Here is a 16,941-nt window from a genome sequence, read left to right as displayed (position 1 = left end):
TCTTCTAGTTTACAGTTATTTTCACAGAAGTTCATCAAATCATCATCAAATATTTTCTTTCTTTTTGTCTTTTTTCTTTTTTTAAAAACGTTGTTTTCGTGTTGTAGCAATTGTGAAAAATGTTGTTATGGTGTCCTTTTGCTGAGATTACCATATATGTCTTTCAGATGAAGTTGGAAATCTGTACTTGGGGGAAGCTTTGCTGGAGCTGCACCAGAAGGAAGTTTCTCCTCGAGACATGAGCAACCCAAATCGGATGAGTAGTGCCAGACTGACTCAAGCAAAAGAATGTCTTAAGGAGGTGCTAAAGCAGAAAAGCTTAAAGGTAATGACTGTTTCCACATTTTCCTTTTAATTAAAGCCATTTGTGTGTCTCCAATACCCTCACCGGTATTTTATTTTTCATAGTCCAGTGGCCCAAAGGGAAACTCAAACACCCAAACACCCAGACCACTTTGATGCTAATCTATGCCTTCCATCCATCCATCGTAACCATACTCTGTGCAGAGCGTTGGTGCTGCCGAAGCAGTCTCCTTGGCTATTGGGCACAATCCTGGACGGGTCGCCACTCTGACACTATACCAGCAAGCTGGTACTCAATTTGCCGACCTCGGAAGGATGACAGGCATAGTCAACTCCACCTGGTATTAATTCAACAGCCGAGTGGGATTTGAACTCAGGATCCTCGTATCCCAAGCACACCACCCGAACCATTAAGCCAACACCAGGCATAATCGATGCCTTGATACCCAACAAATTAGTTATCATGTGTCTTTTTCTGATTTCCAATTTATAAAGTCGGTAATTTTGCGATTAAAGCCAAAATCTTCTTCTTCAGATGAGCTGTGGCATCACACATGGAAGTGGACCACCAGATCAGTCTTGTCTATAGGTTACATTATGATTTAACTCAAACGGCGAATACTTTTCGATTTTCCACAAATATGCTGAGTCGATGCGTTCTTGGTGCTTGTACAGTGATACAAACCGAGATCGTTTCATGCCGCACCAACAGCCGAAAGACGCCAAGTTTGCCAGATTGGACGAGGTTTGTCCAAAATACCCTGGTGTGGATCGGGCCGACAATATGTTCAGATTACAAGGCACTGTTACGAAACAACAGAGATGGCTAGATCTTGTGGTTATCCGCCACGATTGCGAGGGCATGGCATCCCCATGATGAAGTGGAAGAAACAGCCACTCAAAACTAACACCATCTCCACTGAGCTCTCGGCACATATACATGAACGATTTGAGCGGTAAATCAAACACCTTTTGCCATTGCCCGGCAGTTACCACAACAGCACCTGAAAATAATTATTTATTATCAAGGCAAATTTCTACAAATCAAATGAACCACCGTCTATTTATAGTGGAGAGAAAGTATATTTGTATTGTTGCGGTCTTCGCGCCCGCCGGCGTGCTGACGGCCACGTAACTCGAATCGCGGTACGTCGCCCACCGGACGGACAATCCAGTCGTGACCCTCTCGGACTAACGCCGGGAACCAGTCACGGGTGGACCTTTCGGTCTCACCGCGATCGAGCCAATCAGCCCCCGCGTGGGATAGGGTTGCTCGCCAAATTCGACCTACCTAAGTACCCACGCGGAGGGTAGACCGGCGATCGCACCTCGCCGCAGGTCGACTTCGGACACGGGCCACTTAAGCGACCCGTTCCGTACTATCAGAATAACCGAGCGGTGTTATCGTCGACCTCGACGGTTCGATTAATTATCGGGCGTATTCAGCCCACTACCAACCCTTTACGTGAAGCAAGATGAGGATTCAATGGAGGAAAAGACGAAGCGAAGCGGGAGAACAGTTCAACAATAAAGCACATTTATTCGCGGCACACGGGAAGCACACATATTCGATTCCACCAAAAGCACACAGAAAAAACACAATTCCATTTACACAAAAAGCAAATATAAAAGCGAAAACAATGCAGAGCTAATATCGACTACCGAGCACACGGCAACACTTATACAATTCTACTTCACAGACGGCGCCGACAACACATACCCAAAACCAAGGAAAAGAAATACCCTCAAGGATGAGGCGGGCCTGAGGCCGAGACCGGGTCGCGCCTACCCGTCTGGTGATGAGACGCGGAGCGGCGATGGCGCCCCAACTCCGCGGACCTCGCGGACAGTGTCTGGCAGGGGGTGGGAAAGGGGGCCCCCTTGGTCGCACTATCTCAGCGCGGGGGGAAACAGGAGGGGGTTGCTGATGCTCGGGGTATAGAGGATCTTTATTATCCCTGGTGTGCGTCTCCACCTCGGCCAGGTCGCGCTGCCGGCCTTCCTCGGGCGTGCAGCTCCCGGCACCGTCGCGAGCACCCCCTCGTCTGCCTTCGCCGCTGCCGCCTCTGGACTCTCCGACTCTGGACTCCTCTTTGGGCTCTCCTCGTTGGACTCTCCGATCGACTCTCCCCTTCGCGACTCTCTTCAGCTTCTCCAGCTACTGCAGGCTTCGGGCTCCAGACTTCCACACTCGGCTCTGACTGACGAACACGGTCCTTTTATCCCCCCGTAGCTTCGCCTTTGACCCCCTCCCTTTGACCTTTCACCTCGCTCCCCATTGGCCCGAGAAAAAGTGGGCGTGAAGGCTTTTTGATCCACAAATTTGCATATATCGATCGTTCTGGAGGCGGGGCCAAATCGCCCCTCGCTCACCGATTGGACGGCAAAAAGTGGGCGTGTGTCGTTTTTGATCCGTTTTTGAAGCACAAAATCCGTGATTTTGTACACGCTGTTCAACGTGCGCCCTGCACGAGTCCAACACCGGTACCCACAGCGGGGCAAGAACGGTGGCGATGCTACGGTTGCGAGGTGTGACGTGAAGGTCGTGGCGGTTGTGGTGAAGCGGCGTTGTGGTTGGTGGTTGATGTTGTGGTTGTGGTGGTAATCATGGCGGTTGGTCCAAAATAAAGATAGTAAAAGAAAAACGGCTATCCTGAAGAGTCGCAGCTCGCATAAATGACATGTATTCCCACTAGACAACGGGTTTGGGCCTAACTACACATGCACTTACCGAGATACCTCACCTAAGGGGCCTGAATGGTGGTTTGCGAATTTGGTAACCACAACAGTATCATCATCCACGACTCCGAGAGGATTTGAACTACGACGCTGAAACTTTCAGGTTACCCCACTCCACCCCTTACCGCCCCCACAATCCTCCATCCACTTGAAGGGGGGGGGGAATTTGACTCCTCACGAACATGACGGTGTGACACGGCACGGACACAAATGGTATCCGGGAAAAGTATGAAACGGGACGTTTCTGTAACATATAAGACACCTGGTCAGCCTGCGATGGTGGGACAAAGCATTCGTCGCCTATTTTTTTTCTGCGGTGTCCGAGTCTGCCTGGGCGGTGTCCGTGCTGTCAGGCAATGATGGATATTTCTGTTGAAGTAATATATAAACCGAGTTATCAATTAAGGCCGGTCCCCTCGGTCAAGGTCAGACCAAGGTTATCCTATATGGCTGCCAGTGCACTCATGAATAGCTCGTCTTAGCCATATATAATCATTTTATTTATTGATAACAGTGATTAAAACAAATATTTCAGCAGCATTTCACATATAAATATGTAAACAATTGGTTTGTATCTGATAGCTCATCACTGATGCCGTCAGGAATGGGCTTCATGTCACAAACCTGCATGGGAACCGAGCAGGCATAATTTTGGTGGTCCAGAACAAAACAAAAAAAACCCCATGGTGTCAGCTCCTTCATTACCTCAATACATCGTGTGACGTTTTGCTCACGGTGAGAACAGACAAAGATGAGAAGCAGGATTTCAAAGCGGAGAATAAGGTCCCAGGACTCAAATGTGGGACTCTTGGTGTATATTTATTTCTTCCACTCAGCAAAGGCTTCTTCCTCTCGCTGCCCATCATGTTAGCCTTTCACAATTCACCAAATGTCTCATTGCAGCTTGGCAAGCGACAGTACAGTCTCCTGGTGGTCATTTCTTGTCCTGATCAAGCGGGATGCATGAAAGAAAGAATCTGCAGTCTCCACGGAGGCAATGCCTGCTTCCCTCAGAGCTGTAGTCCAGCCGCTTTCCTCGAGTAGTCGAGTATGTCATCGACCATTTTCCACAAAGCCATCTCCACATGAAGGCTTCCCAACATAATGACAAACGAAGATTCATCAAATGATTCTGGCCATGTCCGTTGCACATTCTTACGAAGGGCAAAGAGTGGTTGATCGACCACCAGCACAGGTATCTGTCCTGGGTTTGACTTTTCTGTTGCGTTCTTTCTTATGGTCATTCCATGCCTGACCATTTGGATCGTTGCAATTTTCTCAAGAAAGAGAGAGATGAGGGCACTTGCACCAATCAGATCTGTTGGCTGTGGCTTATTAGATGCTTGATAAGTAGCCCATGTGACAATTTCACCCTTTGGTAGTGTCTCCCGTGAATGTAGTTGAATGTTCTGTTGAACCCATCCCGTTTCTTCTTTCCTCGCCTGTTTTATTGACGTTATGTCAACTTCTTGTCAACTTCTGGCATATTTACAGCTTTAATATTGCAAGCCATGGCCAGTTCTGTGCAGTAGCTGTTTGGAAGGGGTGGTATTCTGTTGTCAGTGGAAACAGTGATAGATGGCCTGCTTTTCCCATGGTTGGTGGCAGTGAGAAACTGGCAGTGGAAGGATCCCTGGGCAGTAGTCGAAGACAGGTTGTGGTCAATATTTTCAAGAGTACTCAAACTGAAAATACCTTCTTGCATCAAAAGAGAACATGACATACTGAGTTTTCATCTTCAAAGCGTTGACACGCAGATGTAGTCAACCAGTCTTCTTATTTTTTTTCCCCAGTCACCCACGCAGTGGGTCTTGCAAGTGCGTGCGTGCACACCATATATATATATATATATATATATATATATATATATATATATATATATATATATATATATATATATATATATATATATATATATATATATATATATATATATATATATATATATATTGTTGCGGATTCGCGCCCGCTAACGGCCACGTAACTCGAATCGCGGCACGTCGCCCACCGGACGGACAATCCAGTCGTGACCCTCTCGGACTAACGCCGGGAACCAGTCACGGGTGGACCTTTCGGTCTCACCGCGATCGTGCCAATCGGCCCCCGCGTGGGATAGGGTTGCTCGCCAAATTCGACCGACCTAAGTACCCACACGGAGGGTAGACCGGGCGATCGCACCTCGCCGCAGGTCGACTTCGGACACGGGCCACTGAAGCGACCCGTTCCGTACTATCGGGATAACCGAGCGGTGTTATTCGTCGGCCTCGACGGTTCGATTAATTATTGGGCGTCTTAGCCCACGACCAACCCTTTACGTGAAGCAAGATGGGGATTCAATGAAAGAAATGACGAAGCGAAGCGGGAAAACAGTTCAACAATAAGCACATTTATTTCGCGATGAACGGAAAGCACACATATACAATTCCACCAAAAGCACATGTAAAAAGAAGACAATGCAATATTACACAAAAAGCAAATGCAACAATGCAGATCTATCCGACTACCGGGCACACGGCAACACTTATACAATTTTACTTCACAGATGGCGCCGACAACACATATTCCAAAAGCAAAAGAAAAGAGAACCACCCTCCAGGATGAGGGGGGTAGGCGGGCCTGGGGCCGAGACCGTGTCGGGCCTACCCGTCTGATGATGAGACGCGGAGCGGCGGTGGTGCCTCAACTCCGCGGGCCTCGCGGACAGTGTCTGGTAGGGGGTGGGAAGGGGGTCCCCTTTGTCGCACTATCTCAGCGCGGGGGGAAACAGGAGGGGGTTGCTGATGCTCGGGGAAAGGAGGATATAACCCTGTCTCGGGTCCCGCGGCGAGCGTCTCCTCCTCCACCTCGGTCGCGTTGCTGGCCTCTCTCCGTGCAGCTCCCGGCACCGACGCGAGCACCCCCCTCGTCCGCCTTTCGCCGCCGTCACCTCTCCACAGCTCCGTCCTCTTCACTCTGACTAGTACCACTTCTTTCCAGCTCCACCGACGACTCTCTTGAACTCCGCACACTCCACTCTCAACTTCCAACTGAACTCAACTCGACTGACGAACGCAGTCGTTTTTATAAGCCCCGTGGCTTCGCTCTTTTACCCTTGACCCTCTGCCTCCGACCCTTCACCTCTCTTGCTGGCTCCCCATTGGCCCGAGGAAAAGTGGGCGTGAATGCTTTTTGATCCATGAATTTGCATATAGCGACCGCCCTCCAACGCCCTGGAGGCGGGGCCAAATCGCCCCTCGCTCACCGATTGGACGGAATAAAAGTGGGCGTGAGTCGTTTTTGATCCGTTTTTCTGCGGAAAGTCCGTGATGTTTTTGAACACGCTGCTCGGTGCGCGCCCCGCACGAGTCCAGCATCGGTGCCCACGAGTGGCGCGAGATGACGGTGATGCGATGGTGGCGAGTTGTGACGGTAAAGGTCGTGGCGGTTGTGGTGAAGCGGCGTTGTGGTTGGTGGTTGTTGTTGTGAAGCGGCGTTGTGGTTGTTGTTGTGAAGCTGTTGAGACGTGGTTGGTGGTGGTAGTAATGGCGGCTGGTCCAAAATAAAGATAGTAAAAGAAAAACGGCTATCCTGAAGAGTCGCAGCCCGTCTGAATGACATTCATTCCCTCTAGACAACTGGTTTGGGCCTAACTACACATATACTTACCGAGATATCTCACCTAAGGGACCTGAATGGTGGTTTGCGAATTTGGTCAACCACAACAATATATATATATATATATTTTTACCATTTGAGCTTTTGTCATAAAATTTTCAACAAAGCTTTATAATGACAATATGGAGAAGACAAATTAATAATTTTATCAAAAGGTCAAAGGTACCGTTTAGTATACGGAAGAAGAAGAAGTTGGAGTACAAAGCGGATGGGCATTCCATTTTCAGATGCTTTCTAGTTTTTCTTACTTTGGTCTACAAGGTCAAGGCTCGTGGAAGAGTGAGGATACTGAATGGATCAGGATGTACCAGAGGAAAAGGAACAGTAGAAAGGGGTGGCTTGGGGGGGGGGGTGGCAACAGCAGTGTTGAAGGTTAAATAGAGGGAGACTTGGACAAATAAGGGAAGTGGGGAGCAAAGTGTGGAAGAGAAGGATGCATGGGGTGGACAAGATGGATACAAAAGCACTCGCTCAGGAATGAAAAACTGAAAATTTGGAAGAAGGGTGGCTTGGAGGTGGGGTGTTGATGGGTGTAGAAAATATCATGGTTTTGGATGGGGGTGATCTGAGATGGTGATGAACAGCTGTCTTGAAGACCTGGAGGGAAGAATGAAATTGAAGAGAATGTGGAAGTGTATTTCACATGTTGTGAAAAAGCGGAACAAATGAGAGGTGGTGAGCAGTGATTCCACATTTTTGGAGGTTCACCAGAAGAGGTTGATGATGGACCACGTGCACCCTGCAGAATCCTGAGGGGTGGGGTGCACTTAAAGAGGAGAGGGTGCAAGACCAGAATGGAGGCGATAGAAGACGGACCATCGACCTGTCTGCGATGGGAAAGTGATAGGCCCATAGTCTCAGCTTCATCACAGGAGATTCCGATTATCTTGAAGGCCGTGGTTTCCACGGTGAGCAAGCTGAGCAAGGTGTGAGGCAGGGGAGCCAGCCCAGAGGGGGAAAGCAGTACTCCATCAAGCTGTAGATGAAGGCCTTGAAGGTGGATATGAGTTCAGGTGTCCCAAGGAAGGACTTTGTATGACGGAGGATGCCCTGTCAGTGACTGGCTATGGAGGCCAAATTGGGGAAGTGGGGAGGAAATTATTTATAATTCCAAAGTGCATTCGTAACTGACAGTTTTGTTTAGTTTGTGCAGCTGTGTTAACACTTTCTTGTTTCGGGTGAGAGTGTTCACATTCAGGCCAATGATAGAGGAAGTGAAGGTTCACAGTCCTTTGTATGGTTTGACTTTCAGGCTGTTGGAGTATCTTGCTTGGAATTGAAGACTATCAATTGGCAGATTGTAAGGCAGGCTTGGAAGTTGCAGAACTCTGATCTTTGATGTTGCTGCTGTGGAGAAGCATAGATACTCATGGTTTCAGGCTTGTTGGTAATAAACTCTCCTAGCATGCTGCAGGAAAAGAGCCAGATGATTCAAAGAAATCCTGACAAAACACCTCTGTCACTGTTTTCACGACACGGTCCATGGACAGTGCTTATTCATCAAAGTCACGTGATGCGACAGCCAACTTTAAATCTTGTTGAAGCCCATCATTGAACACAAGGAGAGAGTTCTTTTGATCAGACTGCTCCTGACCATCAGCGGCAAAGTGTGCAACAAGATGACTCTTGAGCCTTGATTTGTTGATTGTCTTTCCGAGACCAAGAGCGGAGAGGCGCTGCTCATACAATGCATGTATCCCAGAGAGCTTGAAAATGGAGGATCCCTTTTCAATGTTGTTTTCGATACAAGAAACCAGCTCAGCAAATGCACGAGATTGCACAATTGTCTCATCATTACTGGATGTTCCTCTCTCCCTCCCTCCCTCCCTCCCTCTCTCTCTCTCCCCTACCAAGTCATCTGCAATTAATGCCAACAGGTCTGTGTGCCCTGAGCCCTGAGTTTTTGTGCCCTGAGTGCAATGTACCAATGTGCCCTGAGTGCAATGTACCAATGTGCCCTGAGTTTTTCTACAAAATGCAATCTGTGATAAATCTTTCGAAATTGCCATTTAAGGCGCTGTCACACCTTGACGTCTTAGCCAGCAATGGCAACGTATAAAAATGTATGTAAAATATTGGCGTACGCTAAAGCTTTGAGGTTTTTTTTTTTAAAGTTTTCGTCGTATTCATAACGTGTTGGTCGTATGCATAACATATTAGTAATGGGCACAGAACGTTTCGTTGTGTTATAGATAACTTGTACCAACGAATGCTTAGCCTGTTGTCGGCGTTCACAACCTATGCCCAACGATAGTTTAACTTAGGCATAGCGCGTTGCACGTATCACCGACGAAGTCGTGGCGTAGCCTGTTAAAAACCTGCCGCACGCCGATTTAAATCATAACCGCCTGAAAATTGGAAGTGTCAACATCGCAGTCACACCTTGACGATTTAGCCAGCGTATGCCGACCTATGAAAAATGTGTGTAAAACGCTGGCACACGTCGAATACGGTATGGGTAAGTTGTGTATACGTTAGGAGCACGCTGAAAAATGAGGAAGTACGCTGTCATATTCCGTGGTACGTCTAGTACGTCGTGAAATTTCAAGCATGCTGAAAATTTTATGACGTACTCGACGTATGGCTCACAAGTTCCGCATACGCTGGCATAAGTTCTCTGCACGCTCCGCGATTGTTGACACACGTCGGACACACATTACTTGTAAGTTACTCATAAGTCGAAACACGTCGAGGTAATGTTTAGCATACCCTAAACTTAATTTTTAACCTATGAGTAACGTGCTTTGAACCTATGAGTAGCGTGCTTTAAACCTATGTGTAACATATCTCAAACGCACATTGCCGTTTGTAGACGAATTTGATTGACGTCTTCCGGACGACCACAGAACTTACTGAACGTGTTTCTAACTTACATCTACCGTATAATGGCGTATTGGCAGCATTTTGGGGAATTGGTATATACAAATGGGCTTCACAAGAGGAACCCGTCAGTGTTCCAGACTCCATATTGAGTAGATGTCAGTACTATCAGTAGTAGGTGAGCGTGTCAGTTGTAGTAGTAGTAGTAGTCGTAGTATTGGTAGTAGTAGTATGTCCATGTCAGTAGTAGTAGGTGAGCGTGATGGGGAGGGTGTGGGTGATGATGGATCCTCGTTGCGTCCACAAATAGGAGACTACTTTGCACCTTTGTTCGATGTTCTTTTCGGCTAATTTTTTTTCTCATTCCCACGATGAACTATTTTTTTGTTTTAGTTTTAAAAGTATTCAAAACGACTAGGACAAATGCATAATGTACTCGTAATGAACACAGAACGCTTCGATAACTTATACATAAGTTATACCAACGATTGATTAGCGTGTTTTAGGCGTCCACAACCTATGCCCAACGATAGTCTAACCGCTCTAATGTATGCATAGCGTGGCAGCGTATCGTCGACGATTACGTGAGGTTTTCTATTCATAGGCTGCAACTTCACTTTTAATAAATGGCTGTCACTCGACTATTGTTTTTGGACGCTGGTGCTCGGCAATTGAAATCGTTTCCATTGAACGAGTTAAATCGCTTCCACTGGACTATTGAAATGATTTAATAATAATGCTTGGTTATCCTTGGACCCACTCTGGCGAGCAGCTCATCGAACATCGCTGGGGCATTCACAGGAAGTTGATGAAGGATGCATGGTCCTTGTTCCGGAGTTCCACCATGAGCTGGTCATATATGCTGTAATGGCGTCGCCTCTCGATCCATGGTCTGACCCAGTTCCTTCTCCTCCGTTCACGTCTTCTTCTCCCGGCTCTATTGGCACGCAACTGGTGCAGTGTCAACTCGATGAGATCATGTTGATGTTCGAAGACAGGTAGGTATTGTCGTCTCAGCGTTGCCGTATCCTCCATCTCACGGAATGACATGGACATGTACTCACCACGAAGTCTAAAAAAAACAGACGGGTTCCTCCTGCGAAACCCCTTTTTATATACCAATTCCCCTAATCGCTGCCAATACGCCATTATACGGTATCTGTAAGTTAGAAACACGTTCATTAAGTTCTGTGGTCGTCCTGAAGACGTCAAATACGTCTACATACATATTTGTGCATAAGACATGCTTTACAAATAATTCCCAAGCACGTTACTCATAGGTTATAAATAAGTCACGGGTACCCTAAACATTACTTTGACGTGTTTCGACGTATGAGGAACTTTCAAGTAACGTGTTGCGAAGTGTGAACAACGTTCGTGTAGCGTACTTACAAAACGCTACTCGTAGGTTAGAAATAAGTTTCGGGTACGCTAAACATTACCTCGACGTGTTTCGAATTATGAGTAACTTACAAGTGACGTGTGTCAACGATCGCATAACGTGCCTACAACTTATGGCCAGCGTAGCGGAACATGTGAGTCATACGCCAGCATACGTCGTAAAATTTCAAGCATGCAAAACTTTGAGGATAAACCAAAGTACAACGTTTAAAGCCAGCGTACTACGACTTATGGCAGTGTTTTTCAGCGTGCTCTTAACGTATACAAAACGTACCCATAACGTATTCGACGTGTGCCAGCTTTTAAGACAAATTTTTCATTAATCGGCATACGCTGGCTAAATCGTAAAGGTGTGACAGCGGCTTTAGATTTCCTCTCACTCTGTTCGCAACCATCACTTTTTCGCTGCTTTCCATGTCGATCTCTCCTTTCCAACTTGGAGTTTGCAAACATGAGTTGGCATGATTTGTGCCATTTTAAACGTCGTCGCAATAGTGTATTCACGCTGCCCAGTTCAGCAACAATAAACTCGACAGGAAGTGATTTTGCAGAAAGTGATCACCCTGCACAGATCACCCAGCGTTTTGCAGAAACTCTTCATCGGAATTCAATCCTTTTTCAATAAATCTGTCTGGGCATTTTAAATCTCCATCAATTACACATATATTGGACTTTTCCCAGTACATTCTGTCCGTCTTAGGAGCTTCTTTCATCGAAATGAAAATCGGGAAAATATTTTTCTTTTTACTGCAATTGACCAGACTCAGTGGATAGTGAGAGCGTCCGCTCCAAGTCTGGGAGGTCAGCAGATAAAGCTCTGGCCGAGTCATACCAAAGACTTTAAAAATGGTGTGTGCTGTTTGCTTGGAATCAAGTCCTTTGCCATCAAATCTGTCCGAGCATTTTAAACCACCATCATGTCCGCAGATAATGCACTTTCCCAGTCCATTCTGCCTGTCTTTGGAGCTTCTTTCATTGGAATCCATATTCTTGACATTCAGCATTTGAAAGATTAATAGCACAATCCCAATAGGTTACCATCTATGGGGAGGAGGAAATTCCTCCTGAGGTATGGGATGTAACCTTGTTTGATAATGGAGTGGTAGGATGTTAAAAATGCCACCATTTTTGTCGATATATATATATATATATATATATATATATATATATATATATATATATATATATATATATATATATATATATTGTTATGGCTGTGGAAATTTGCAATACACCAGGAAGGTCCTCAGGTTAGATATATCGATTAACTCATGTGTAGTTAGTCCACACCCGTTGTTTCGAGGGAATATGTGTGATTCATCCGGGCTGCGACGCTTTGAGTTAGCCATTTTTCTTTCTCTATTGTTATTTTGGACCAATAATCTCCCAACAACTCAAACACCGCCACCTTCGCCTCTTTACCTCCACAACTTCATCCCGCAAACATCGCTTCACCGCCATTCTCAAACAACGCCCCCAAACAACCAAACCACCACAGCAAACCCTCCACCACCTTCGCCTTTCTCCTTCCACAACCATCTGCCACGCCACCTGTTGGCACCGAGCGTCGTGCTGTCCAGGGCCCGTTCGGTGATTGTTGCCGAACGCGTAAAGCCGCGAGTACAAATGGATGCCTTTACGGGAGAGGAAATCGGATCAGGGGAGGCTCACGACCCCTTTTTCTCCATCCAATGGGCGAGCGTCGGGCGGTGTGGCCCCGCCCCCAAGCGCAATGCATGTGGATTCCTTTTCGGAGGAAATTCGGATCAAGAAAGGCTCACGCCTCTTTTTGCCCAACCAATGGCTGAACATCGGGTGGGGTGGCCCCGCCTCCAAGCGCGTTTTGATCCTCGAATTTACATACACGCTCCTCCCCCGGTCTATAAAGACGCGAGCACAAGGCGACTCGCGTGTGTTGGGCTGGCTGGTCGAGTGAAGACGGAGGTCGTGGAGTCTGAGTCATGTGTTTGCGGGGATCGGACGGCGAAGGCGACGGAGCTCGGAGTTGAGGTCGAGGGACGAGTCGCGGAGTGAAGCAGGGACGCGGAAGAGGGCTCAGGGGCGAGAGTTCGCCGGAGTCGATGCTTTCCCAAGGCCCCGCTAGCGGGACGGAGCGTCCGCCATTCCCCTCTCTCCACCCCGAGCATCAACAATTCCCTCCATCCGCGCTGAGATAGCGCCGGTAACCCCGTCCGTTCCCCACCCCAACCGTGGTGTCGACCGACCAACACGTGCCTGCGCAACGCACGCCTAAAGGAGCTCACCAACCACACCAGGGGCACGGAGTCAGGCATGTTACGCTTACATTGCGGCGAGCCCGCCATCGCGCCACGAGGGCGCGGGTAAGACCCCTTCGGTCTCGTGGACCTGGCCGCTCACCCAGGTCCCACGTACATTTGGTCCACGGACCTGTCTGCCCCCTTGCCTATGAGGGTGGCTTTTATTTGCTTTTTGTATAAATGTGTGTGTTGCCAGTCTTTTAAGTAAACCTGAATAAGTGCTTGTACATTGCTTTATTCGGTTGTAGCTCTACATTGTTTTCATTGCTTTGACTGTTATATGTGCATTCTTACTGTATGGCTGTGAATACGTGCTTGCCTTGTGTGTGTGTGTGTGAAATAAAAGTGCTTGTCAAATTGTTTCCCGTTTCGTTGCGTCCTTTCCTTTGTTTGAAAGTTCCATCTTGCATCACGGAAGGAATTGGTAGAAGGGTGTAAGCACCCAGTAAATAATGACGTCAGTCGGGGCCGGCGATAACACCGCTCGGTTATCACTGAAGCATGGAACGGACCGTTTAAGCGGTTCGTGTCCTCGGCCGGCCAGCGGCAAGGTACGATCGCCCGATTAACTACCCACGCAGGTACTTAGGTAGGTCGAGTTGGGCGAACAACCCTATCCTGCGCGGGTGGCCGATTGGCACGATTGTGGTGTCGTCAAAAGACCCACAATCGTGCCAATAGCTCCTGGCGGTAGTTCCACGGAGGGTCACGACTGAATTGTCCGATCCGGTCGGCAACGCGGTCGCGATTTGAGTTACGTGGCCGATCGCACACCGGGCGGTCCAGATTTCGTAACTATATATATATATATATATATACATACATATATATATATATATATATATATATATATATATATATATATATATATATATATATATATATATATATATATATATATATATATATATATATATATATATATATATATATATATGAGCCTGGTGTTGGCGCAGTGGCTTGGGATCCAAAAGGTCCTGAGTTCAAGCCCCGTTGGGCCACTGAATTAATACACCAGGGGGTTGACTCAGCCTGTCATCCTTCTGAGGTCGGCAAAATGAGTACCACTATACTGGGCCGGTGTATACCCCGGTTAAAATAGGTGTACCATATCCCTGTGTCGTAAGAGGCGACCAGGGTTGCGTCAGGAAGGGCATCCGGCGTAAAACATGTGCCAAATCACTATGCGCATCATACGGATGATCCGCTGTGGCGACCCCTAACGGGAGCAGCCGAAAGAAGAAGGAGAAGATATATATATATATATATATATATATATATATATATATATATATATATATATATATATATATACATACATATACACATACAGTAGACTAGGCGTAAGTCGTCACCATCGGGACCGAGAAAAAAGTGACGACTTAGAAATGTGATGACTTACATGTATGCGAACATTCATGATGACTGTGGGGTGAAGGATGAAGTCGCGCGTGGCCTGGACACATGTGTGAGAGCCGGCTATTGTACCAAAAGGAAAACACAATCCTCGGGGCATAGGTGGGGGTGAGTTAGTGAGTTGGAAAGTGATCAAGCAAAGATGGAATTCATGAATCAGTTTATCAAAAGTAAAGATAATGAACAACTCTGTAAGGCAACTCGTATACCATCGGTGATGGTATGGTGACAAATTACATGACACAGTCATCGTGGTGATGATTACCACTCAATGCCTATGTGTAAGTGAGTGCGGTAATGTACAAAACAAGCCAATATAAAACCATGATCGGACTTCAACACTAAGCTCGATCGATCCTTTACTTCTTCGTGAAGTAATCCGTTATGTTTGACTGCCTCAAACTCTTGGGCATCTGGTGCATGAGAAAGGATTCAAACCGGTCATTGTATTCCATGATGTTGGCTGGGCAATCCTCCACCGAAAGACAGTATCGGCCGAATATTTGGCCGAATCGGCCAAAACCGAATATTTGGCTGAGTCGACATTTGCCGAAACCAGATGATGAGCGTGTCATCGACATCTTCAAAGGACACACATTTCACATTTCCCACCGGCCTCACGATCTTCTCCACTTGTGCAAATATCTTGCCCTTATTCTTCAAGATATCGTTCAATGTCTGCCGTTTGATGTCCAACTTCTCAGCTATGTCTGTTTTCTTCATCAGTGGATTTGCCTCGCAAAACTGGATAATGTCGTATTTTTCTTGGTAGGTTTTAGTTGTAAGCTTACGCTTAGTCGCCATTGTCCTGCCTGCAGTGCGATCAACGTGTGTACGCAGTTATAAATAGCCTATCACTGGCGGTGTACACCAATGAGCGAGCATCACGATTCCATGATATAGGGCTTCTCATGAGGCAGCAGTTCCGTGTGACGAGTTAGGAGTGGTAATTTACTTGAGTTTCCATTACGTGGGAATGGACAACATCTGATGACTTAGACGAAGTGACGACTTAGAAATGACGACTTACAGAGGGATGACCCTTTATTCAAAGGGATTTAACATGAGATAAATTCGGGACTTTTTGACGCTGCCGACTTAGGCGAAGTGACGAGTTACACACTGCCGACTTACACCTAGTCTACTGTGTGTGTATATGTATATATGTATATATGTATATGTATATATATATATATATATATATATATATATATATATATATATATGTATATGTATATATATATATATATATATATATATATATATATATATATATGTATGTATATATATATATATATATATATATATATATATATATATATATATATATATATGCATACATACATACATACATACATACATACATACATACACACACTCCCAAACTGCAGCGTCGTTGCTATTGAGCACAATGCCTTTCAAAATCACATTTTTCTTTGTTTGAAATTGGAATAATGTCCAGATACTCTTTGTGTGAATGGAGCACTGAGTTTTGTTGAATTTTTTTTTTTTGTTGTTGTCTTTTTTTCAATTTTTGTAAATTTTTTACAATTTTTACAATTTTTGTAAAAATACATTATTTTCTTTGTTGCTATACTGAATGAAAATCAAAAACCTCCATTTCTTTGACCATTGTGAGTATCTTGTTCATGAATATAACTTTTTGAATTCCCTTCATCCTTCGGTGACAAAACTGAAATGCTGGAAAATGATGGGTCCAGACTTGTTCGATAAATATCAGATTATGAAAGTGTAAAAGGGATTCAGAAATTATCCCTTGCCAAACCACAATAATAATAGGCCCGATTGACCTGTCGCTCACCGGGGTTTTGTCATCCAAAATGAGGTCACTTCTTCAGGTGATTTTGACGTTTTGACCTGGCAATGAGATGCCTTTGACAGAATAATTTTATGACGGGATTGACACCAATTCAGTGGGATCCAGAAGGGAAGTTGATCTCAAATTCTGGTTGAAATGTCATGCTTATTCTGTAAAGCATCGAAGTGCAAGAAATGAAATGCAAACCATCAAATACTGAATTTTCTTTGTGTGCAAGATACATGACTGCATGGGTATCACATGGCAATAAATGTGGCTGATACTATGAAGCAAAAATCAATGTGTTAATGTGATTTATGACCCTTATTTGAGATTAAAATGTGACATTTAGCATTTGACAAGCCAAACAATGACATTGGTTTATTGCTTAGTATTTGAGTAAAATCTGCTCACCACCATCTCAGATCATCCTCAATCCAAAACAATGATCTTTTTTTTTACCCTCGTTAACCAATCCCTCCTTCCACATTTCCAGTTTTCCCTCCTGCT

General features: G+C 45.8%; 1 protein-coding gene across 2 annotated transcripts in view; it reads left to right on the top strand.

Annotated features, from left to right (window-relative positions):
• The window catches only part of LOC147029063 (tetratricopeptide repeat protein 7B-like), a 251,547-nt gene that overhangs the window by 4,864 nt on the left and 229,742 nt on the right, over positions 1–16,941 (top strand). For both annotated transcript variants that reach the window (XM_085879989.1, XM_085879990.1), the window contains exon 2: positions 168–325. In XM_085879989.1, coding sequence (XP_085736115.1) covers positions 168–325 — 158 coding nt within the window. The remainder of the gene's footprint in view (positions 1–167; positions 326–16,941) is intronic.

Source organism: Eptatretus burgeri, chromosome 4 (assembly GCF_056783735.1).
Source record: "Eptatretus burgeri isolate ZD-2024b chromosome 4, Ebu_testis_v1, whole genome shotgun sequence".
Classification (NCBI taxonomy): domain Eukaryota; kingdom Metazoa; phylum Chordata; class Myxini; order Myxiniformes; family Myxinidae; genus Eptatretus; species Eptatretus burgeri.
The sequence above is the reverse complement of the archived record's forward strand: the minus strand, read 5'-3'. Positions and strand labels throughout refer to the sequence as shown.